The sequence below is a fragment of the Chelonia mydas genome, chromosome 23 (assembly GCF_015237465.2).
Source record: "Chelonia mydas isolate rCheMyd1 chromosome 23, rCheMyd1.pri.v2, whole genome shotgun sequence".
Taxonomy (NCBI): domain Eukaryota; kingdom Metazoa; phylum Chordata; order Testudines; family Cheloniidae; genus Chelonia; species Chelonia mydas.
Genome location: NC_051263.2, coordinates 18,796,502 through 18,820,433, shown reverse-complemented (window position 1 = coordinate 18,820,433; position 23,932 = coordinate 18,796,502). Strand labels below are relative to the sequence as shown.

General features: G+C 48.5%; 1 protein-coding gene across 10 annotated transcripts in view; it reads left to right on the top strand.

Moving 5' to 3' along the window:
* WNK3 (WNK lysine deficient protein kinase 3) overlaps nt 1–23,932 on the top strand; it is a 61,043-nt gene that overhangs the window by 3,051 nt on the left and 34,060 nt on the right. For 9 of the 10 annotated variants that reach the window (XM_043534308.1, XM_037888508.2, XM_043534309.1 and 6 more), the window contains 4 exons: nt 9,935–10,521; nt 20,568–20,740; nt 22,215–22,435; nt 23,129–23,286. In XM_043534308.1, the coding sequence (XP_043390243.1) occupies nt 10,021–10,521; nt 20,568–20,740; nt 22,215–22,435; nt 23,129–23,286 (1,053 nt within the window). In that variant the 5' untranslated portion in view covers nt 9,935–10,020. Of the gene's footprint in view, nt 1–8,908; nt 9,775–9,934; nt 10,522–20,567; nt 20,741–22,214; nt 22,436–23,128; nt 23,287–23,932 lie in introns of those variants that run through there. The other variant, XM_037888507.2, reaches the window with a different exon arrangement.

The window sequence follows — 23,932 nt, the reverse complement described above, 5'->3', positions numbered from 1 at the left end:
CACATATCAGATGACCAAGATGGCAAGAATTTGAATACAGGAATACAAATATGTTAGTGCAAAGAAATAAATTAATATTGAGCTGGATGCTTTGGGGGGTTTGTGTGTGTCACAACTGCGTAAGTGTTATACGAGTACAGGGAAGCCGTTAGGCTGGTATAGAGATGCCTTATGCTGGTCCCTTCCCGCCCGGGAGTAGTTCTTGCGGTGTAAAGCCTATTTGTACTGATATAACCGTGTCCACCATAGGGGAGTAGTTAACTGCAGTTAAACCAGTACAACTGTTGTGTGTAGACAAGCCTGTCATTATGTATTAGGTGTATTACGGTAATACCTGAGGGCCCCTGTCCTCCATTGTGCTGGTTGCTGTATGTTATTCGGAGTATTATGGTATCAGCTCAGAACCCCAGGCCTGGACCAGGACCCTATGATGCTAAGTTCTGTGCATTGTATATTAGATGTATTATGGTATCAGCTCAGCGTCTCGGTCCTGCACCAGGATCCCATTGCGCTGGGTGCTGTACATTGTATATTAGGTGTACTGCAGTAGAGCCTGAGAGCCCAAGTCCTGGATGAGGACTCCTTTTTGTTGGTCCCTGTACATAATATATTAGGTGTATTATGGTAGCACATCAGGGTCCCAGTGATGGGTAGTGTGTGCTATATATTAGGTGTATTACAGTAGCAGCTGAGCGCCCCAGTCCTGGACCAGGACCCCGTTGTGTTGGGTGCTGTACGTTATGTAGTAGGTATATTACGGCAGCAGCTCAGAGCCCCAGTCCTGGACCAGGGCCCCATTGTGCTAGGTACTGTAAGCTATATATTAGGTGTACTATGGTAGGGCCTGAGAGCCCAAATCCTGGACCAGGACTCTATTGTGCTGAATTTTAATATATTAGATGTATTATGGTAGCACCTGTACATTATATATTAGATGTATTACAGTAGCAGCTCAGCACCCCAGGGATTGACCAGGACCCCATTGTGCTGGGTGCTGTATGTTTTATATTAGGTGCCTTCGGGTAGCAGCTCACAATCCCAGGCAGGGACCCGGGACCATTGTGTCTAATAGTTATACCAGTACAAAAACCTGCAGGTGGCTCTGGCTTTACTGGCTCGCCTCGAGTTAGGTGGGAAGGCTGTGGGGAGCAGGGAATTGGACCGGATATTCGGTATTCGACGCGCCAGACCGGCGATCTGATGCCTGGAGCAACCGTCTTCTTTCCTTGTATTCCTGTCATTAGCGGTCGGTTCCCATGGGGATCGGGTAAAGGACAGGGGGATCGGGGTGAAAATGGCTTGCGCTATACAGGAAGTCAGACTCACGAGAGGATCAATGGGCTCTTCTGGAGCTCTGCTCTGCCAAACAATGGTGAGCGATATGTTGCTCGAGACATCGCTAGACTTCAGAGTGAAAGCAGAAGTTATTTGCATTGTATGTAGCTGGCTGTTACAGTGCTCTGTTAATCACAAGCTCAGACATCTCGAAAAGGAGGAGGGAAAATTGCTAGTCAGCCTTTTTTGTTTTTCTGTGTGCATGCTTTTGACTGTCCAGAGAACAGCCCTTGTAAACAGCAGGAGGTTTAACTGGGGAGGACCGCTGGGTAAGTTCCCTTGGAAAGGGGTGGCAACATGAGGTTTCCAATTTGATGGTAGCGTTAGTGGTAATTATACGATTTGACTAAGTACTTTGTGAACTTTTTTATATTTGGCGGGGGTCATGGCAGGTTTTCTAAAGAAGGAAAAAAAACCTTTGCAGAAAATTGATACAATCTTTGAATGAAAGAAGGGAAGGTTCAGACTTTGGGTGGGGTTTAGTAGAGCTGTGGGGAGTTGGGACCCCTGGGCTTTACTCCTGACTCTGGGAGGGGAGTGGGGCCAGTGGGTTGGGGGTGCGGGTCTGTGAGCTGTGACACCTGAGTTCCATCCCTAACTCTGGGGTGGGTATCTAGTCAATTAGAGCAGGGGACCTGGCCTCCTGGGTTCTATCCCTGGCTCTGCGAAGGAAGTGGGGTCTAGTGGTTAGAGCGGCAAGGTAGAGGCTGGGAGTTAGGACTCCTGGTTTCTATCCCTGGCTCTGGGATGGGTGTGCATTCTAATGGGTTAGAGCACAGGGGTGGGGGGAGGTGGGAGCCAGGACTCCTCGGTTCTGTCCCTAACTTGGAGGTGGGGGTAGTGTTTGTGTTTGTACAGCGCTCAGCAAAATGGGGGTCTCAATTCATGCTTAGTGCACCCGGGCAGTACCCCAAATAAATGCATAATAATAATTGTACGAACTTTAGGTCAGTAGCATTGGGAGCCAGGACGCCTGGGTTCTCTTTCTGCCACTGATGAGCTCTATTATTTTGGCCAAATCACTTAATCTCTCTGTGCTTGATTTCCCTTCCCCTGTAAACTGGGACTGAATACAACTTTCTGAATATATAAGGTCTTGTTTACACATGCAAGTTAACCTGCTTTAACTATACGTAAGTATGCTGGGAGGGTTAAAGTGGTGCACCACCCTTGGTTACAGTTATATCAGCACAGCTTCTTCCTATACAAGAAATGGAATGAGGGAGGCAAGTGTAAGGTGTCTTTATGCAGGTATACCCACCCACACCTGACTCCTGTATAACCCAGGTCAGAGAACTCCCTTGAATGAATTTCTGGCTGAACAAGAGCCGATCTTTGAGAAAAGCATCCCATCTTGAGTTAAAAATTTTTAGTGATGAAGACTCGACTGTGCCCCTTGTTAAATCGGTCTAATGGTTAATTCCTCAAATTGTTCAAAATTAGCAGCTTGTTCCCAGTCTGAACTTGTCTAGCTTCAACTCCCAACCCGTGTACAAAAAGTACACGTAGACCCCACTTTTCCTGTGTGGAGAAATGTCCCCCCAGGTACTGGTGAACGTTGCTGTTTATATTTGAGAAACATGCCCACAGGATGTATTTCTGTCTTACAAAAAGCACCTCATTTTGAGGAGCAGTGTTAAAACAAATGCGTGCCGATGTGTCTCTGACTTTATCCAGGCTGAAATGTTTGCTTAAAGTGAAAGAAAATGGCTTAGTCTGTGAGAACCTTTTGACTTTGCCAGAAATGACAGCTCATAGTCCAAACCCTGTTGTGCTGATGCATTCTGTGGCGTTTGATTGTTCAGCCATGGAAAGGATTCAGGGGTCTGGGGCTAGCTCTTTAACACAAAGTCGTATCGGTCGCCACTTTCATTTGCAATGTGAATTCTTGAATTCGTCACTGTTTTGTGTCTGAATGGTGACCTCTTTGTAAATTTGTAGACTGCTCGGTTCCAAGGCCGGTAGTTGTGATTATCTCGTGTCACCTGTATAACACAGGCCATAGAACTTCCCCATAATAATTCCTTTTGAACTAGAGCATGTCTTAAAAAAAAAATCCAATCAGTCATCTTAGCTTGAGATCAGAGGCTCGGGATACTCAGAGCATGGGGTTACATCTCTGACCATCTTGGCTGATAGCCATTGATGGACCGATCCTGCCTGAACTTTAGCTAGTTCTTTTTTCAACCCCATCTTTTATTGTTGGCCTTGGCAGATAACACATTTTCCCTGTCGTCTGTTCCATTTTGCCATGGTGGTTGATAATAACAATGTGTTGCATTTCTGTAGCTCTTTCACTCTTCAAAGCACTAAGCAGAATAATTAGAATTTCTTCCCTGCAAATGTTTAGAGCATTTCTGTGGTGTTCTTTCCCGCCCCCATGGATTTGTTCCTGTGCCTAGTGTTTGACAGAATGGCTTTCATTTACTTTGGTTTTCCATTCGGTACATTTCAGATGTTCCTGTCAGGATGGTCTTGTGAGGTGCTGAGCCTTTCCTGTGTGTGTTTGTGTGTGTGTATGTGAGAGAGAGAGAGAGAGAGAGAGAGAGAGAATGCAGTGTTCTACTTGAGTATATCTTGGTAATCTGTTCCAATGGTGAAGTCCCCTCGCTGTTAAAAATGTACACTTCTCTCCAGTCTGAATTTGTCTAGCTTCAACTTCCAGCCATTGGATTGTGTTAGACCTTTGAGTGCTAGATTGAAGAGCCGCTTATTAAGTATTTGTTCCCTGTGGAGGTACTTGGACTGCAATCGGGTCTACTTTTAACCTTCTCTTGGTTAAACTTAATAGATTCCATTCCCGGAGTCTTGAATCATCTTCATGGCTCTTCTCTGAACCCTCCCCAATTTGCCAACATCCTCCTTGAACCATGGACACCAGAACTGGATGCAGGATTCGCACCAGGGCCAAATCCAGAGGTCATAGAACCTCCCTGTTCCTACTCAAGATTCCCCGGTTTATACATCCCGGGATCGCGTTTGCCTTTCCGGCCCCAATGTCACGCTGGGAGCTCATGTTCCGCTAATTCTCCACCATGACCCCCAAATCTTTTCCAGAGTCACGGTTTCCCCGGGGAGAGTCCCCCATCCCATCAATACGGCCTACAATCTTTGTTCCCAGATGGGAGTCTATATCTCGTTTGACTACGGCGCAAAGTGACTGCGGCACCATCCTTTACTCCTGGGTTCTATCACTGGCCTATTGGGTGTAGCAGTCTCCGATCATGTCCCCTACCCAACAGATCACACTGCTTTTCTCAGAGCACAAGAACCCTACTCTAATCTGGATGAGTTGCTATGGCCTATGCTATATGTAATCTTGGAAGGCTTCGATTTTTATCAGTAAGTGTTTGCAGACGTCGATTTCACTGTCCACAGGCACACCCAGGAAGATAATAATTGAGATGTACCCATAGGCAAAGTAAGACAAATGCTGCTTGAGAACTTTGATTTAAGGATACTTACTTTATGTATTTTGATAGGTGTTGTTGACAGTTTGCATTCTAATGGCTATCAAGTGTTGACTTTTTGAATCTCAACATCTACCGTCATTATACAATTATTGTCTGGCCCCTCCCCCATTAATTTTCAGCAACTGTGAAAATTTAAATTGATAAATATAGGGAAAAATGCTTCAAATCCATAAATTTACACAACTTTGCAAATTTAAATGGATGAAAATAGGAAAAAAATGCTTAAAATGAACACAGATGATATCCGTCAAAATTAAAAAAAAAATGTGAATTCTGTCAAGTTTAGTTATAGGAGAGGTCGGAGTAGATGATCATAGCAGTGCATTGTGGTCTTAAAATCTATGAATCCTGTATTTTTGTTGTCTTGTCCCTGCCCCACCTTCCCCCATCATTAGCAGATCTTGGATCTTTCTAGCCAGATGAAGTTGGTTGGTGCGCTTTCTGGATCCCTTGTCTCTCTGTGTTGTGGTATATCTTCTCCTCCCTCAGGGAGGTGGTCTCCTGCGTTTATTTCTTTTGGGTCACTGCTCTGTGTATGAGGGTTGAGCTAAGAGAGGAAAGATGAGCTTGTGACATAGTTTAAGGTTCACCTTCTTAACAGGGAGGGGAATTCATGCCTGGAACACCTTACTGAAGACTGTGCTGGATTCTCCATCACTGGCCATTTTTGAATGAAGATGGGGTGTTTTTTTCCTCAAAGATCTGCTCTGGTTCAACCAGGAGTGAATTCTGGGCTCCCGGCGGGCCGAGTAGAGGATCCTGGTGGTCGTGTCTGGCTTTATAATCTATGACTCTGTGAACAGTTATACTGTACATGGCCAGTGAGGCCAGGGTCCTGGGTTAGAAGCCGTAAAAATGTGCTCTGCTCTGAAGAGTTTATAATCTTCTTATGCGTTGGTCCAGTTCCTGGCCAAATGAGACCCTGATCTCAGCTGGACTACTTTAATGTGAATAATAAAATACAGCTGAGCTGAAAACCACCGGGCTGGGATTTTTTTGTCATTGCCACTGGTGGAATGGGGTGGGCCTTTGAAGTCAAGTCCTTTTGTGGAATTTGTGCTCTTCTGGTTCGTTACATGGTGCTGTAGTTCCCCGTTGGACGTATTTCCTTGTTTTCAGTTTGTTGTCATGTGGGCAAATCCAATGAAGTAGAAAAAGTCCCCTGTGAGATACCAGAGCTTTTGTCTTTAGTGTGGGCAAGGGAATCTGTCCTGGGTCTGGTTCTGTTCAATATCTTCATGTATGATTTGGATAACGGTGTAGAGAGAGTACACTGGTAAAGTCTGTGGACGATACCAAGCTGGGAGGGGTTGCAAGTGCTTTGGAGGACAGGATTAGAATTCAAAATGATCTGGACAAACTGGAGAAATGGTCGGAAGTAAATAGGATGAAATGCAATAAGGACAAATTCAAAGTACTCCACTTAGGAAGGAACAAGCAGTCGCACACACACAAAATGGGAAATGACTGCCTAGGAAGGAGTACTGCGGAAAAGGATCTGAGGGTCATAGTGGACCACAAACTAAATATAGGTCAACAATATAGTACTGTTGCAGAAAAAACCCCAAAAAGCAAACCTCATTCTGGGTTGTTTTAGCAAGAGTGTTGTAAGCAAAACATGAGATGTAATTCTTCCGCTCTACTCAGCACTGATGAGACCTCAACAGCTGTACTATGTCCAGTTGTGGGCAACAGTTTGGGAAAGATGTGGACACACTGGAGACAGTCCAGAGGAGAGCAACACAAATGATGAAAGGTCTAGAAAACATGATCTCCGACTGGTAAGATTAAAAAAAAAAAAAAAAAAAAAGGGCAGGGGTTGTTTAATGTGGAGAAGAGAAGGCTGAGGCAGGACATGTTGACAAGTTTTTAAGTACAGAAAAGGTGGTTTTAAAGAGGAGGGTGATAAATTGTTCTCCTTATCCGCTGAGGACAGGACGAGAAGCAATGCGCTTAAATAGCAGCAAGGGCGGTTTAGGTTAGACGTTAAGAAAAACTTCCAAACTGTCAGGGTAACTAAGCACAGGAACAAATTCCCTACTACGGAGGTTGTGGAATCTCCATCACTGGAGGTTGTTAAGAGCAGGTTAGACAAAGCCCTGTCGGGGATGGTCTAGATAATATTTAATCCTACCTCAGTGCAGGGGACTGGACTAGGTGACCTCTCGAGGTCCCTGCCAGGCCTGCACATCCATGATTTCTAAGGGACAGCCATGTTTAAATAAAAGCCAGCTGCTCCTGGGCACCCTGAAGTTCCCCTGAGTTCTAACATGACGCATTTTCCCAGCGGAGAAGAGGCCTGAGGCAGAGGGGGTTGGGGGCAGTTGCAGAATGTAAAGAAATAGAAGATGGCAAAAAACCTACTTCGGTCCCTTAGTCCGTCTTACCGCCTGCAAACGGTGCTTTTGTGTCCTCTGTGGAAATGGGGAACTCTTGGTCACCGTCCTCTTATTCGACATATTTGAAGATCCTTATTATCCCTCCTCTCCTCTCCGTTTCACTTCTCTAGGCTAAGCATGCCCGTTCTCTCAACCTTGCCTCATGTTTTCTAAGCCACCGATCATTTTTGTTGCTTGCCTCTGGACTCTCCAGTTCGTTCACATCTCTCTTAAGGTGCAGTGCCCCAAACTGGTCACCGTACTCCAGCTGAGGCCTGAGTAGTGCCGGGTAGAGGGGGACAATTACTTCCCGTGTCTTCCGTATGACTCTCCTGTTCATACATCCCAGAATGACATTTGTCTTGTTTGCATCACACTGTTGACACATGTTCAATTTATGACCCAGTAAAACCCCTGGGTCCTTTTCTGCAGTACTGCTGCCTGACCGTGGTGGATTTAATTTTTTCCTTCCAGAGTGTAGTACTTTGCGCTTCTCTTTACAGAAATTCCGCCTTGTTGAATTCAGACTGGTTCTCAGTTTAGGTTGTAAGCTCTTTAGGATGGGGGCTGGCTATTACCACATGAATTTTTTACCAGGGAGGGTAATTAACCACTGGGACAGTTTCCCAAGGGTCATGGTGGCAATATTAAAATCAAGATTGGGGTGTTTTTCTGAAAGATCTACTGTAGTTCAAGCACAAATTAGTCTAGGGAAGTTCAGGGGCCTGTGTTGTACAGGAGATCAGACTAGGCGGTGATAGTTTTTCCTTCTGGCCTTCTCGTCTGTGAATAAGAAGGGGCATGATAAAAGGAACTGAAATAATGACGGGGATATGTAAGGTAGGCATAGAACTCCTGCTCTCCCTTTGTCCTAACACCAGAAGAGACACTAACGGTGGCTAAAAGACTTCTTCCACGCAGCAAATGACTGTGGAACTCCTTGCCGTAGGAAAGTGATGAGGCTGAGAATTTAACCAGGTTCAGAAAAGAGACTGGACACTTATATGGCTATCAGGACTATTTAAAGTCGTTAGAAGGAGTAGTAACGAATTCTGGAAGGGATATTAAGCTGACTTTTGTGGTATGGCAATATGGGTAAGTATGCAGTAACCCATGTCGGGCCCTGTTAGGCTAGAGGCTATATGAACACATAATGAAACGTTGCAATCTGAGTAGTCTTAAATGTCCCATGAGATCACTTTCCCACAGTCAAACCAGCTCTTGCTATTAGCCGATTTCCCTGATCTTCAGTCCTACGCTTCCTCTTTCTTAATTTCACACTGTGTACATAGAGGAATTGGTGCATCAGGGGCCTCCGTGCCCTGCTTATTGGGACCTCCTTTCCTAAATTGCCAGCATCTGATCTGATCTGACAGCGTGTGCCCTGTCCTGGGAAATTTCAGAAGTGAATTGTAGGTGCAAAAAACCACCACCATTTGATGACTTGGCTCCAGAATGCAAGTGGTGGCTTTTGGGGCATGTGGCAGCTAAGTAGATTCACAGATTTTAAGACCTGGAGGAATCATTAGATCCTTAGTCTGATCTCCTGTATAATACAGGCCAGGGAACTTAATTCTGTTACCTCTGGGAGCCAGGACTCCTGGGTTCTATCCTTGGCTCTGGGTGGGGAATGGGGTCTAGTGGTTAGAGCAGGGGGCTGGGCACCAGGACTCCTGGGTTCTATCCTTGGCTCTGGGAGGGGAGTGGGGTCTAGTGGTTAGAGCAGGGGAGGCTGGGAGCCAGGACTTCTGGGTTCTATCCCCAGCTCTGGGATCCTTTCAAAAAGGCAGCCCCCAGAACTGAGCCTGGTGTTCCCGATGGGGCGTTGTTGTAACGCAGTGCCAGGAAGTAGCTTGACACGGCAGCGGTATCCGTAGAGATCATAGTGGAGTCCGTTAATTCGTCTCTCCATTTCACATTTCCTTGGTCCAGCGTTCTCAGTGATTAAATGCACTTTCATTGAGCAGGGAAATTTACGCGTGCGTGGGAGCTCTTTAAAAATTCAAACTTCCAAAACCGCATCCGGACCCTTGCGTATTGCAGTTGCTGTGCTTTCATCTTGGCTGGAAACCCAGGGTTCACTGGGCTTGGTTAGAAATGATTAATTAAGGACCCATAATGTGCTCAGGACAGAAAACAAATACAGCCCCTTGGCCACGAGAGCTTACAAGCTAAGAGGCCAGTATGTCTGAGCCAATGCATCTTAGCAAATCCAGAGGGAAGAGACATTTACTGAGTTATGAGGAACTGGGAGTTTCTCTTCCTGGCTGCACGGCTGATGCGCAGAGCATACCACCCTCCGTCTTTGTGCCTCAGTTTCCCCTCCCACCTTTTGTTTGTTCTTCTGGGCCTGGGCCATCTCTTGCTATGGGTTTGTACAGCATCTGGTGCAGAGGGGCCCCTATCTCTGTCAGGGCTTGTCCGGTGCCACAAGGGCCTGTATGGTGCCCCACGGAACAAAACACCTTAGTATCGATTGGGTGGCTCTCTACAGTGTCTGGAACCACGAAGGGGCTGTGGTCTCAGTTGGGGAGGGGGGAACGCTGCGTACAGCACAGTGTTGGCCTTCATCTCGGTCAGGGAGCCGGGTTAGTATTGCTGAGCGACTCCCCAGTTCATTCCTTCGCTGGCGGGGGGGAAGAAGCCCCCAGAGATTTTGCACTTTTGGAGGCTGCTTCATGATTTACCTTCTGAAACGATCCTATTCTTCTCCCATCCCCACCCCACCCCCCCCCGGTCTCCTTTCAGGTTGCTATGGGGATGCTCTGAGAGGAAGTAAGTCCTAGTAACGTCGTGCCGGCTGTGAGGAGGGAGGACACAGGCGAAAGGTACCAATGGCTACAGATTCCGGCGAGCCGGCCAGCACGGAAGATCCGGAAAAACCTGATGGAGTTTCTCTGGACGGCAGGATCCCGACCATCGAAGCCGCTTTGATCATGGAGCCCGCCTGCACCCCGGCCTCCGGGGGTGCCACGGAACGGAAGCGGTTCTTCCGGAAGAGCGTGGAGATCATGGAGGAGGACAGAACCGCTGAACCGTCTCCCAGGGACGAGCGGGAGCAGCTGGTTGCGGGCGGTCGCCGAGGGGACCAGCTCTCTGCCAGTGTGCTGGGGCAGGAGGCCAGGAATGAGTTGGGTTCTAAGGCGATTTCAGAGGCCTCCAAGGAGAAGTCCAAGAAGGAGATCGAAGAGGAGGCGGAGATGAAAGCAGTGGCCACCTCGCCCAGCGGCCGCTTCCTGAAGTTTGATATTGAGTTGGGCCGAGGGGCCTTTAAAACCGTCTTCAAAGGGCTTGACACAGAGACGTGGGTTGAGGTAGCCTGGTGTGAACTGCAGGTTAGTACAGCAGATCTCATTCTGTGCAATAATTGGTGTGTTTTCTCTTAAATCTCCAGCTCCTGGAGTCCTGGGATTATGTAAAAAACTAGGTGAAAGCCTGGGCTGTAAGACCTGTGGCAGCTGGGACAAGTAATCTGCCATCTGTGCAGTCACCAATGAAAATTGTTGCATGCAAATTAGCTGCAGAGTAATGGTGGTGCTTGATTGACTTACCTCTGATATGCTGATATATTCCCGGCATGGGTAACAGGCTGCGGGTTTGTAAATCTAGATCTGCACTAGGAATTATGGTGGGAAGTTGTCCGGCATGTGTTACACAGGAGGTCAGACGAGATCCCAGCGATCCCTTCTGGCTCTGGAATCTGTGAATCTCAGGGGTGATTGAACCTGCTTATAACTGTTTGCTTCGCTTCACCCTGACCCAAAAGACATTCTAGGCTTCAGAGTGACACACAGATAGAGCGACACTCTTTGAATCTTATTATATGCATGGGCTAGGAATATAATCCTCCTCCTCTAAGACTTGGGAGACCTGGGTTCGATTCCCTGGTTCACCATAAACTTCCTTGCGTCACATCATTTAGCCTATCTGGGGTTCACTTTCCCCATCTGTATAGCGCTGCCCTGCCTCGCACGGGTGTCATGACAAGTCAAGGTTGTGAAATGCTTTGAGCGCCGCAGGTAAAAAGTGCTTTGTAATTTTATTTTGGGGAAGTCCTATAGATGGGGTCAGACTCGATGACTCTGGTCCCTGCTGGCTTTGGCATCTGTAAGAGCCTGTTACTTTTTTTTCTTTGATGATGATGATGATGATGATTAAAAATCTCTGCTCATGCTTTCTTTTAAAAAAGGCTCAGAAATCAGAAGGCCAATAACCCCTTCTCTCCCTGACACTTGAAATCTGGTGAGATCCACGTCATTGTTAGGTTGGACAAACCCCCACGAAGGATGGTACAGGTTTACTTGGGCCTGCCTCAGCCCCGGGGGCTGGACTGGCTGACCTCTCGAGGTCCCTTCCAGCCCCCCGTTTCTGTGTTTGCCTGACGTTCAAGCCAGTCTTGTGAATTTTTGCCTCGGGGGTTTGTGGATGCTTGGGGCCGGCACATGCATGAGGCGTGTGTGGATGCAGCCCCCCGTGGCGAGTTTTCTGTTACTTCTGCTGTCGGCTCTTCCGCCAATCACCTGGCCAGGCTCAGCCCTGCCCCTCAGAAAGGGGCGGACGGCTGCCCGTCACCCTGCCTGGGATTGGATCCTTGTGTCTGTCTGTCTCTGTCTGTCTCCACCTGTTTTCTTTTTATTTGAAAGGGAAGCCCTGTGGGGCAGGGGCCGCTTTTTTGTTCTGTCTTTGTACTGTGCCTGGTGCAATAGGGTTTCTGGTCGGGGGGGCGGGGCTGGTAGGTGCTTCTGTAATACACCTAATAATTAGCAGCAGAATACGGACCCTGGACTTCAGAAAAGCAGACTTTGACTCCCTCAGGGAACTGATGGGCAAGATCCCCTGGGAGAATAACATGAGGGGGAAAGGAGTCCAGGAGAGCTGGTATTTTAAAGAATCCTTATTGAGGTTACAGGGACAAACCATCCCGATGTGTAGAAAGAATAGTAAATATGGCAGGCGACCAGCTTGGCTTAACAGTGAAATCCTTGCTGATCTTAAACACAAAAAAGAGGCTTACAAGAAGTGGAAGATTGGACAAATGACCAGGGATGAGTATATAAATATTGCTCGGGCATGTAGGAATGGAATCAGGAAGGCTAAATCACACCTGGAGTTGCAGCTAGCGAGGGATGTTAAGAGTAACAAGAAGGGTTTCTTCAGGTATGTTGGCAATAAGAAGAAAGCCAAGGAAAGTGTGGGCCCCTTACTGAATGAGGGAGGCAACCTAGTGACAGAGGATGTGGAAAAAGCTAATGTACTCAGTGCTTTTTTTGCCTCTGTCTTCACGAACAAGGTCAGCTCCCAGACTACTGCACTGGGCAGCACAGCATGGGGAGGAGGTGGCCAGCCCTCTGTGAAGGAAGAAGTGGTTCGGGACTATTTAGAAAAACTGGACGTGCACAAGTCCATGGGGCCAGATGCGCTGCATCCGAGAGTGCTAAAGGAACTGGCGGATGTGATTGGAGAGCCGTTGGCCATTATCTTTGAAAACTCATGGCGATCGGGGGAAGTCCCGGAAGACTGGAAAAAGGCTAATGTAGTGCCTTTAAAAAAGGGAAGAAGGAGGATCCTGAGAACTACAGGCCGGTCAGCCTCACCTCAGTCCCTGGAAAAATCATGGAGCATGTCCTCAAGGAATCAATTCTGAAGCACTTAGACGAGAGGAAAGTGATCAGGAACAGTCAGCATGGATTCACCAAGGGAAAGTCATGCCTGACTAATCTAATTGCCTTCTATGATGAGATAACTGGTTCTGTGGATGAAGGGAAAGCAGTGGACGTATTATTCTTCGACTTTAACAAAGCTTTTGACACGGTCTCCCACAGTATTCTTGTCAGCAAGTTAAGGAAGTATGGGCTGGATGGATGCACTACAAGGTGGGTAGAAAGTTGGCTAGATTGTCGGGCTCAATGGGTAGTGATCAATGGCTCCATGTCTAGTTGGCAGCCGGTATCTAGCGGAGTGCCCCAAGGGTCGGTCCTGGGGCTGGTTTTGTTCAATATCTTCATTAATGATCTGGAGGATGGTGTGGATTGCACCCTCAGCAAGTTTGCGGATGACACTAAACTGGGAGGAGTGGTAGATACGCTGGAGGGTAGGGATAGGATACAGAGGGCCCTAGACAAATTGGAGGATTGGGCCAAAAGAAATCTGATGAGGTTCAACAAGGACAAGTGCAGAGTCCTGCACTTAGGACGGAAGAACCCAATGCACAGCTACAGACTAGGGACCGAATGGCTCCGCAGCAGTTCTGCAGAGAAGGACCTAGGGGTGACAGTGGACGAGAAGCTGGATATGAGTCAACAGTGTGCCCTTGTTGCCAAGAAGGCCAATGGCATTTTGGGATGTATAAGTAGGGGCATAGCCAGCAGATCGAGGGACGTGATCGTTCCCCTCTATTCGACATTGGTGAGGCCTCATCTGGAGTCCTGTGTCCAGTTTTGGGCCCCACACTACAAGAAAGCTGTGGAGAAATTGGGGAGAGTCCAGCGAAGGGCAACAAAAATGATTAGGGGTCTGGAACACATGACTTATGAGGAGAGGCTGAGGGAACTGGGATTGTTTAGTCTGCAGAAGAGAAGAATGAGGGGGGATTTGATAGCTGCTTTTAACTACCTGAAAGGTGGATCCAAAGAGGATGGATCTGGACTATACTCAGTGGTAGCTGATGACAGAACGAGGAGTAATGGTCTCAAGTTGCAGTGGGGGAGGTTTAGATTGGATATTAGGAAAAACTTTTTCACTAGGAGGGTGGTGAAACACTGGAATGCGTTACCTAGGGAGGTGGTGGAATCCCCTTCCTTAGAAGTTTTTAAGGTCAGGCTTGACAAAGCCCTGGCTGGGATGATTTAGCTGGGCTTGGTCCTGCTCTGGGCAGGGGGCTGGACTAGGTGGCCTCCTGAGGTCCCTTCCAAGTCTGTGATTCTATGATTCAATAATGATGTACAGCACCTAGCACAATGGGCTTCTGGGCCACAACTGGGGTTCCTAGGTGCTACCGTAATACACCTAATAAATAATACCATGGGATTGCACTCTTCACTGAGCTCACTGTATGCACCCTCCATCCCCCCCACAAACTGCTTTGAATGCCACTCTCCCATCCCCCTCTATTGCTGAGACTCCCTGCAAACTCCCCCCCCCCCCCGATCGCCCCCTATGCCAAGGGCTCTGTGTGTCCCCCCAGGTCCCTCATCTCCCATACCAAGGTCCCCCATTTCCCCATTTCAGTGGCTCTGGGTGCCCCCTGTTCCCATTTGTCTCCAGGCCCCCCCCGCCCCCGTGAGATCAGTGCCTCATTGTGCTAGGCGCTGTACAGACACACACGCTCAGATCCTTGCCGGAAAGAGCCTGTAATCTCAACAGAGAAGACCGCAAAGGGCGGGAGGGCAAGAGGATGCACGGGATGGCAAATGGGAATCGTAAAATGAACCAAACTGTCCTCCTTCCAGAAAAAGAAAAAGTGTGTATAGGGGGCATGTGATTTCATCCAAGGGCTCAGGTCTCTTCACTAAGCAAACCTTGCGGTCTGTGGGGACGGTAGGGGATATGTACTGCTTAAGGAAAACCCTAGGCTCGGTAATCTAGCAGAGTAAAGCAGAAGAACCAGCCATTGGAAGTTACAGCCAGACAATTGGAAATAAGGCACCAGTGTTTCCCAGTGAGGGTGACTGAGCCATTGGAACAAACTCCTGAGAGAAGCGTTTGGATTCTCCATCTCCTAATGCCTTCAAGGCCAGATGGGACACCTTTCTGGAAGAGGCTTGAGTCAAACACAAGTTATTGGGCTCAGTAATGGGGAAGCTAATTGAAATTCACCAGCCTGTGCTACCTAGAAGAATAAATGATCTAATGGCCTTAAACAGTAGGAATATCAGGATGATTCAGGCTACTCCTTCATGACTGGGCGTGTCTAGGCAGTGCCTCAGTTTAGGACAGGAAGTGGAAGAATCATAGAATCATATGGACCGACCCTTGGGGCACTCCGCTAGATACCGGCTGCCAACTAGACATGGAGCCATTGATCACTACCCGTTGAGCCCGACAATCTAGCCAACTTTCTACCCACCTTGTAGTGCATCCATCCAGCCCATACTTCTTTAACTTGCTGACAAGAATACTATGGGAGACCGTGTCAAAAGCTTTGCTAAAGTTGAGGAATAACACGTCCACTGCTTTCCCTTCATCCACAGAACCAGTTATCTCATCATAGAAGGCAATTAGATTAGTCAGGCATGACTTTCCCTTGGTGAATCCATGCTGATTGTTCCTGATCACTTTCCTCTCGTCTAAGTGCTTCAGAATTGATTCCTTGAGGACATGCTCCATGATTTTTCCAGGGACTGAGGTGAGGCTGACCGGCCTGTAGTTCCCAGGATCCTCCTTCTTCCCTTTTTTAAAGATGGGCGCTACATTAGCCTTTTTCCAGTCTTCCGGGACTTCCCCCGATCGCCATGAGTTTTCAAAGATAATGGCCAACGGCTCTCCAATCACATCCGCCAGTTCCTTTAGCACTCTCGGATGCAGCGCATCCGGCCCCATGGACTTGTGCACGTCCAGTTTTTCTAAATAGTCCCGAACCACTTCTTCCTTCACAGGGGGCTGGCCACCTCCTCCCCATGCTGTGCTGCCCAGTGCAGTAGTCTGGGAGCTGACCTTGTTCGTGAAGACAGAGGCAAAAAAAGCATTGAGTACATTAGCTTTTTCCACATCCTCTGTCACTAGGTTGCCTCCCTCATTTAGTAAGGGGCCCACACTTTCCTTGGCTTTCTTCTTATTGCCAATATACCTGAAGAAACCCTTCTTGTTACTCTTAACATCCCTCGCTAGCTGCAACTCCAGGTGTGATTTAGCCTTCCTGATTCCATTCCTACATGCCCGAGCAATATTTATATACTCATCCCTGATCATTTGTCCAATCTTCCACTTCTTGTAAGCCTCTTTTTTGTGTTTAAGATCAGCAAGGATTTCACTGTTAAGCCAAGCTGGTCGCCTGCCATATTTACTATTCTTTCTACACATCGGGATGGTTTGTCCCTGTAACCTCAATAAGGATTCTTTAAAATACAGCCAGCTCTCCTGGACTCCTTTCCCCCTCATGTTATTCTCCCAGGGGATCCTGCCCATCAGTTCCCTGAGGGAGTCAAAGTCTGCTTTTCTGAAGTCCAGAAGATGCTGTATCCAGTGAAACCGCAAGAGAGAATTTTGGGACTGCAGAATGTGGGTTGGGATTTGACCAGGACATATGTGGCCCTTCGGGGTGGGGATTGTAATGACTCTTACCCCAGATTGCAGCCCCTCGGAGGCATTGGGCTGCTGCCTTTAATAACCACAGGAGCTTTGGTCTTAACTTAACATGGTAAGCTCTTCTGTGCACTTCTGTGTCTGGGCAGTGCCCAATACAACGGGGACTTGATCTCAGCTGGGGTAGGGCCTGTCTCTCGCTGTATGTCTGGGCAGCGGCACAACGGGGCCCTGATCTCTGCCGGGGTCATTCAGCACTACCGTATTATGTGTAAAATAATCTAGAATAACGGCTCTATAATCTAGAACTCTTCGCATCTTTTCAGCACAGCTCCCAGCTGCAGCCGTATTACTGCTTACAGACTTTTTCCCCTGCAGGAGCTGGCTAGGGTCCCCACAGCTGGCCTGTCCAACAGACGTAATCCCCCAAACAATTTGTCATCTCGACCTCCTTATCTGGGAGTAGAGTACCTATAATAATCTATAGTGGGTGTCCCGAATAACACATCGATCGGGAAAGCTGGTGGGGAGGGAAATGTGCTATTTTAGAGCAAGTCAGGCCTTTGCCAGTGAAAATCCTCTTTGTTTACCAGGGAACATTGAGCTTCTGAACAGTGCTGATTCACAAGCCAGTGTGTTGCTGGTTGTGGGGTCCCCGTCCCCCCCCAGTGGGAGGCAGAATAGTTACCATAAACATAATAATTAGTTTAATCTTCTGCACAGGGAGTTTGATCTGCCGAGCCTGGTCAGAGTTTTCCACTCCTCATGCATCCGCGTTCATGAATGAATGAACTCAGGGCAGTTTGAATGGATGAATTCAGGGCAGTTTGGTGGCTTGCGAATCTAGAGAGCCGGCCGGGTGGGGGGGTGTCAGCTTGGAGCAGTGCTAGTTGTATAAATGGAAGCCTACTGTGGTCGCCTTATTTGTTCCCGCCGTCATTGATCCGGCTGGCCAATCAGTACCCTTCCCCTCCGTGGCAGAATGACGGGGGTGCTAACGGGGCCCTTGAGTCGGAGGGTTTGCGAGCAGAATGTTTTGTAGCAGGACCCCGGGTTTGTCTGTCATGTTGTATGTGGCAACTCCTTCCTGAGCCCCTCTGCAACTCCCTTTGTGGCATGAATAAGGTTGCCAACTCTCCAGGATTGGCCAGGAGTCTCCAGGAATTAAAGATTAATCTTTAATTAAAGATTGTCATGTGATGAAATCTCCAGGAATACGTCTGACAAAAATTGGCAACCCTAGGCCTGAAGCCAACCACCCTGCCGCAGCTGTAGACTCCATGTCTGGCAACCTTCGCGTGTGGCTCAGTGCGTAGAAACAGCTTTGCCTGGGAGCCCCATCTGTCTGTGGTGGGTCATCATCCAGTGAGACAACGGCAGAGCCAGGCCCGGAGCTGGTCCAATAATGCGTTCGCACCTTTAGCTTTCTCCTCCGAGCACCTCCCAGTCGGTGGACTTTGAGTCTCACTACGGGCAGCTGAGATAGAGAATGCTTGTCTCTGTTCTCTGGGGCGGGGTGTGGGGGGAACTGAGTCATGGAGGAGCAAAAGTGACTTGACCAAGGTTGCACGGGAAGTCTGTGGCGAAGGCAGAAAGTAGACCAGAGGGGGATAGACTCAGTGGATTGTAGCCCCTAGCCAGGCCCGGATTAACAAGTCTGCAGTTACTGCACTTGCAGAAGGTCCTGGCCAGATGGATCACAATGCCAGTTGCTGAGATTTGGCCTGCACAACAGAGGGGCAATCAGGGCCCTGCGAATGCAGGGTGGGCGATGGGAGCGAGCCGGGATTGGGAAAAGCAGCCCTACCCTGGGATGGGAGGGAGCGGCATGCTGAGCTGGCAGGAGGAGGAGGTGCTGTGAGTGGCCCAGAAGGTCTTGGGGACAGTGGATGGGTGGGGAGTGAGTTGTTGGCGGGTTATGGGGTGAGTGGGGGGTGATAGGGTTGGAGGCTGCAGTGAGCGTGGGCATGTTTGCATGAGGACAAAAGACTCTCCATTGAGGAGGGCTGGCCAGGGGCTCAGAGGCCATGGTGATTAGCCGTCCAGAAAAGCAGGCCAATCCAGCAAGGATTTCCTGTGTTTGAACCTTCAGCATGTCTCCTGTCAGTGCCAGACTCAAACACTTCTCATTCTCCACAAAACTTCAGCTGCTTCTCATTCCTGAGCCAGGTCCCTTTGTTTACCTTTGTGTCTGTTTGAGAGAGATATGTATCTAAAACCCAGTGTGCTGGGGCAGCCCTCCCTTCCTCCCGCCCTGCCCTCCGAGGCCAATTCCCTCCAATGGGGGAAATGGACGGGCATTTAACAAGTCCCTATAGCCCTGCATGGATGGGGATAGTGTATCCAGTTGGTAGTCCACAGATTAATTGGTCTTTTTTAGGTATTGCCAGGAGTGATATTTGGCCTTGGGGAATGAAAATCAAACCTCTTAAACTGTAGCAGGGAAGGTAATCTGGTCCTAAACGCCTGCCTCTTTTCATCAGCAAGCCTCCCGCCTTTCAAATCTCCCAGCTATCAGCAGATCTAAGTGCCACTTAAATGACTGTTTATTTTGGCTTATTAAAGGGTAAGAGGTTATGTTGGAAGGGCTGTGCCTTTGTAAAGCCACCCGCAAGAGGAAACTCTGAATGTGAACTACCCCCAGAAACTGGGTTATAGAGAGGAGCGTCAGCATTTAACTAAACTTCCTGGGAAGTCCTGGAAAGTGGTCAGGCCAGTTCTGAACTTGCAGTAACGGCAAGGAAACAACAAAGAGGGGCACAGGGAGCGGAAACCTCTGCAGGTGAAGAGGAGGAAAGGCCAGCCTTGCCAGCACTCTGCCAGCTGTGGGTCCTTGGGCAAATCACTTGAATTGCTCCATGCCTCCGTTTCCTGGTTTCTGTCTTGTGGGGGGGCAGGGGTCCGCTGCTAGAACCCTGGGTCTAGTTCTGGTATCCCCGGTTCGAAAAGGATGTTGACCAAGTAGAGAGGGGTCAGAGAAGAGCCACAAGAATGATTAAAAGATTAGAAACGGTGTCTGAGAGTGAGACACGCCAGGAATTTGGTCTATTTAGCTTAACAAAGAGAAGGTTAAGGGTTGACTTAACAGGGTGGGGAATGAATAATTGGAGCAGCTTACCAAGGGTTGTGGTGGATTCGCCATTACTAGACATTTTAAAATCAAGATGAGCAGATCTTTTAGAAAAAATCCCCTAGTTCAACCGGGAATTAATTCAGGGAAGCCCGGTGGCCTGTGTCACACAAAAGGGCAGACTAGATGCTATGAATCTATTTTATGACCCTAAAACTGTTGCCTAAAAAGCATCATCCTGGTTGTGATTTATGGGCATTTTACATGTAGGTAGATATGGTCCCCTGCCTTAAAGAGCCGAATTCATCGCCTGAGTTGGCAAAAATGTATTCACTGAAGCCTTGTCTGTACGAAAAAGCTGTAACCTTTTCACTCTCCCAGTCTAGCTATTCCCTTTACTGTACCAGTATAACTGCCTACCCATTAGGGCTTCTGCTGGTACAAGGATACCGCCCCCGTCATCCACACAGCTACACTCATGCACTTTCAAGGGAAGAAGCAGCTCACCAGAGGGTTTCCTAGATTTGTAGACGAAAAGGGACAAACAGATGAATAGAGCCCTAGGCCAGAGGGACCACTGTGCTTGTCTAATCTGACCTCCTGGATAACGCAGCCTATAGGTCTGCCCCCAAATAATCCCTTTTTAAAAAAAATCCCATCTTGATTTAAAAATTGCTGATGCTGGAGATTCCACTACCACCCTGGGTAATCTGCTCCAGTGGTGGATTCCACTTGGTTAAATATTTATGTCTTCTTCCCAGTCTGAATTTGTCTAGCTTCAACTTCCAGCCATCGAACTGTGTCAGACCTTTGTCTGCTAGATTGAAGAGCCCATTCGAAACCTTGTGTTCCCCCCATAATCAGGTCACCCCATAACCTTGCCGTGGCTAAGTGAAATAGATTGAGCTCCTGGAGTCTATCTCAAGGGAGTTAAATGTCTAAATATCTTTGCGGCTTTGCGCCAAGGTGCGGCCACAGTATAATAGCTAGACAGTCATTCAGCTGTGACTGTCGGGAATAACAAGTGAATCTGCTTTATTCCCCCTTCCCCAAATGTTCTCCCCGTTCCAGGACAGGAAGCTAACCAAAGCAGAACAGCAGAGGTTTAAGGAAGAAGCAGAGATGCTGAAAGGCCTACAGCATCCGAACATCGTCCGGTTTTATGATTCCTGGGAGTCCACGGTGAAGGGGAAGAAATGCATTGTGTTAGTCACTGAGCTGATGACTTCTGGCACCTTAAAGACGTAAGTCTGTCTGTCTCCTCTCCCTGCTCCCAGTCATACTTGGTGCAGGCCTGCTGAGTTTTAACATGGTTGCCCCTTAGCCTTGTGTTCTGTGCAGGGGTAAATAACACTTCCGCAGTCGCATTCTCCTTACCAGTCATGATTTTACAGACCTCTGTCATACCCCCCTTCGCGTCGTCTCTTTTCTAAACTGAACAGTCCCAGTCTTTGTAATCTCTCCTCATATGGCAGCTGTTTCACCCCCGAATCATTTTTGTTGCCATTCTCTGGACCCTTTCTAATTCTAATCTATCGTTTTTGAGATGGGGTGACCAGTATTCCAGGTGTGAGCATGCCATGGATTTATATAGTGGCATTATGATAGTCTCTGGTTTATTCTCTGTCCCTTTCCTCATGGTTCCTAACATTCTGTTAGCTACTTTGACGGCTGCTGCACGTTGAGTGGATGTTTTTGGAGAGCTATCCACAATGACTCCAAGATCTCTTTCATGAGAGGCAACAGCTGATTTAGACCCCTTCATTTGTATGTATGGTTGGGATGATTTTGTCTGTTGCTTACCGATATTGAATTTCATCTGCCATGAGTCTTATTTCGGTCTGGTCTTTTTAAACCCTGCCGGAGTTCTGGCCTGGTCTACACTACAGAGTTAGATTGATGCAAGGCAGCTTACATTGACCTAACTCTGCAGTGTCTACCCTAAAATTTCACTCCCACTGACATAACTTGCCTGCTAATTAATAACGCCACCTCTGTGAGCGGCATAGAGTCAAGGTTGATGTAGTTAGGTTGACACGGCGTCAGTGTAAACGCTGCGTTGCGTACGTCGATGGTTGCCGGCTTTGAGAAGCCATCCCACGATGCCCCATGCTGACAGTTCAATCGAGACAAGTGTGACTGGTGAGGATGCACACCACCAACATGAAGAGCAAAGTGTTGACATGCACAAGTGATGTAATTACTGCGGCGGCTCTATGTTGACGTCAGTTAGGTCGACTTAATTTTGTGGTGTGTCGACATGGCCTCCGTGTCCTTCAGCGTCAGCCTTCCTGAGCCAGAGTCGGCAGAGTTGATGGTCTTAGCATTATCCCTTAATGACTCTTAAGTGTAGATGATGAGCAAGCCTATGCCTGCTTGCAGAGAGACCCCCTAGGGAGTCAAACCCAGGTACCCAACGGTTATTACCGGCTTGCTGGCTAGTGCAGGTATGGGATGGGGGTCTTGCTTTGAGAAGGGTTGACACCTTGGGGTTGGCGTAAAGACGAGAGACTTGGTCTTGGCACATAGGTAGGTCTTTCCAGCATCCCACACAGTGAGGCCTGTAGCTCCTTTCCCAGACCGACAGCAGGTATTACCACACTCACCTTGTCTCAGCAGGCTGCTCGGTGCTCTGCGTGCATCCCCACTATAGACAAAGGCTGTGTTGGTAAAGCCTCTCCTCCTCTCTGACCAGTCCATGGTTCTCCCTCTGCCCAGGTACTTAAAGCGATTCAAAGTCATGAAACCAAAGGTCCTGAGGAGCTGGTGCCGACAGATCTTGAAAGGCTTGCAGTTCCTCCACACCCGGACCCCGCCCATCATCCACCGGGACTTGAAATGCGACAACATCTTTATCACTGGACCCACGGGTTCGGTGAAGATCGGCGACCTGGGCCTGGCAACCTTGATGCGCACGTCATTCGCTAAGAGCGTCATTGGTACGACAACGGCGCGCTCCCTGCTCAAGCAGCTGGCCCGGGGTGATTTGGCATGGTGGGGGGGGAGTCATTTCCCCACTCTCTGCCTCAGTTTCCCCCTTTATAAAATGAGGATAACCACACTGACCTCCTTTCTAAGTCGCTATCAGTGTGGTGGACGTTCTTTGTTCCTAGATGTATGCGTCTACAGTTAGCCATATTAAAACAGCCTGATGGCATTCAACCACCGCAAACCCCGCAGTGTATCCCACACGTCACGTACAATCTCAGGTGTCCTTTTCCGAATCACTTAGCGATCTTTCTGGCTCTTCTCTTCCACTCATGCTGCAGTATGGCAAAATAAAATCCTCACCTATCACCGGCAAATTGCAGCAACAAGCCTGTGTTCATGCAACCAATTCTGGCTGGGCCGGGCTTTGAACTTGCAGCGTCTGTAGCATGCAGTTAGTTCAAAGCTTAGCTTGTGTATGTCTCTGCATACTGTGCAGAGATACCCTATGAAGCTATCAGCAAGGTGGTACCTTGACTTATTCATTCCACCTCTTTTGTTCCTGCTGATGGGGAGGTGGGAATTCAAGAAAAACGTCCAGGAGGAGTTTGATGCATGGGATGTGGTGTGGCAGCTTGTGTTGCCTGACTAAAGGCTTGCAGATCAGAGAAGCTTTTGAAAGACATCCCTCTTTCCCTCCACAGGCACCCCCGAGTTCATGGCCCCCGAGATGTATGAAGAGCATTACGATGAGTCGGTGGACGTGTATGCTTTCGGGATGTGCATGCTGGAAATGGCCACTTCCGAGTACCCCTACTCTGAGTGCCAGAACGCCGCCCAGATCTATCGCAAAGTCACCAGCGTAGGTGTAAATTTAACTTCCTCGTTAGCATAAACTTGTACATTGGCAGATTAGGGTGGGTAAGCCTATTACTCAGCACTAGCCTTGCTGTGCAAATCGGAGGCTAAACTTAGTCTGTTTGGAGCTGCCGGCCGAGTAGTGCCCTTTCCGCATTGGTCTCGGGGCGCAACACACTAGTCGCTTCCAAAATTGTGTACCGACCATAACGTGCCACATCCCCAGGCTCGGTTTCAGTCTGTGGAGGCTGAGCGGCGTCCTTGTCTCAAACTAAGTGCCCCAAACGCTAGTCACTGGGAAATCTTGACCCTCTGGGGAGCGTGTGTGGGGAAAAAATGGGGAACCTGATCGTAGTTGGGGTGGGCTGGGGGAAGGGGGGCAGACCTGTGCAGCGTCTGGCATGACAGAGACCCCGGACCTAGTCAGGGGCTGTGCAACGCACGCACGCACGCGCTCCAGGCCTCTCCTTAATATGCATAAAAAGGTGGAAGGATGCTAACGTGACTCTTTTCAGAGTAGCAGCCGTGTTAGTCTGTATTTGCAAAAAGAACAGGAGGACTTGTGGCACCTTAGAGACTAACAAATTTATTGGAGCATAAGCTTTCGTGAGCTACAGCTCGCTTCATGGGATGCATTCAGTGGACGTGAC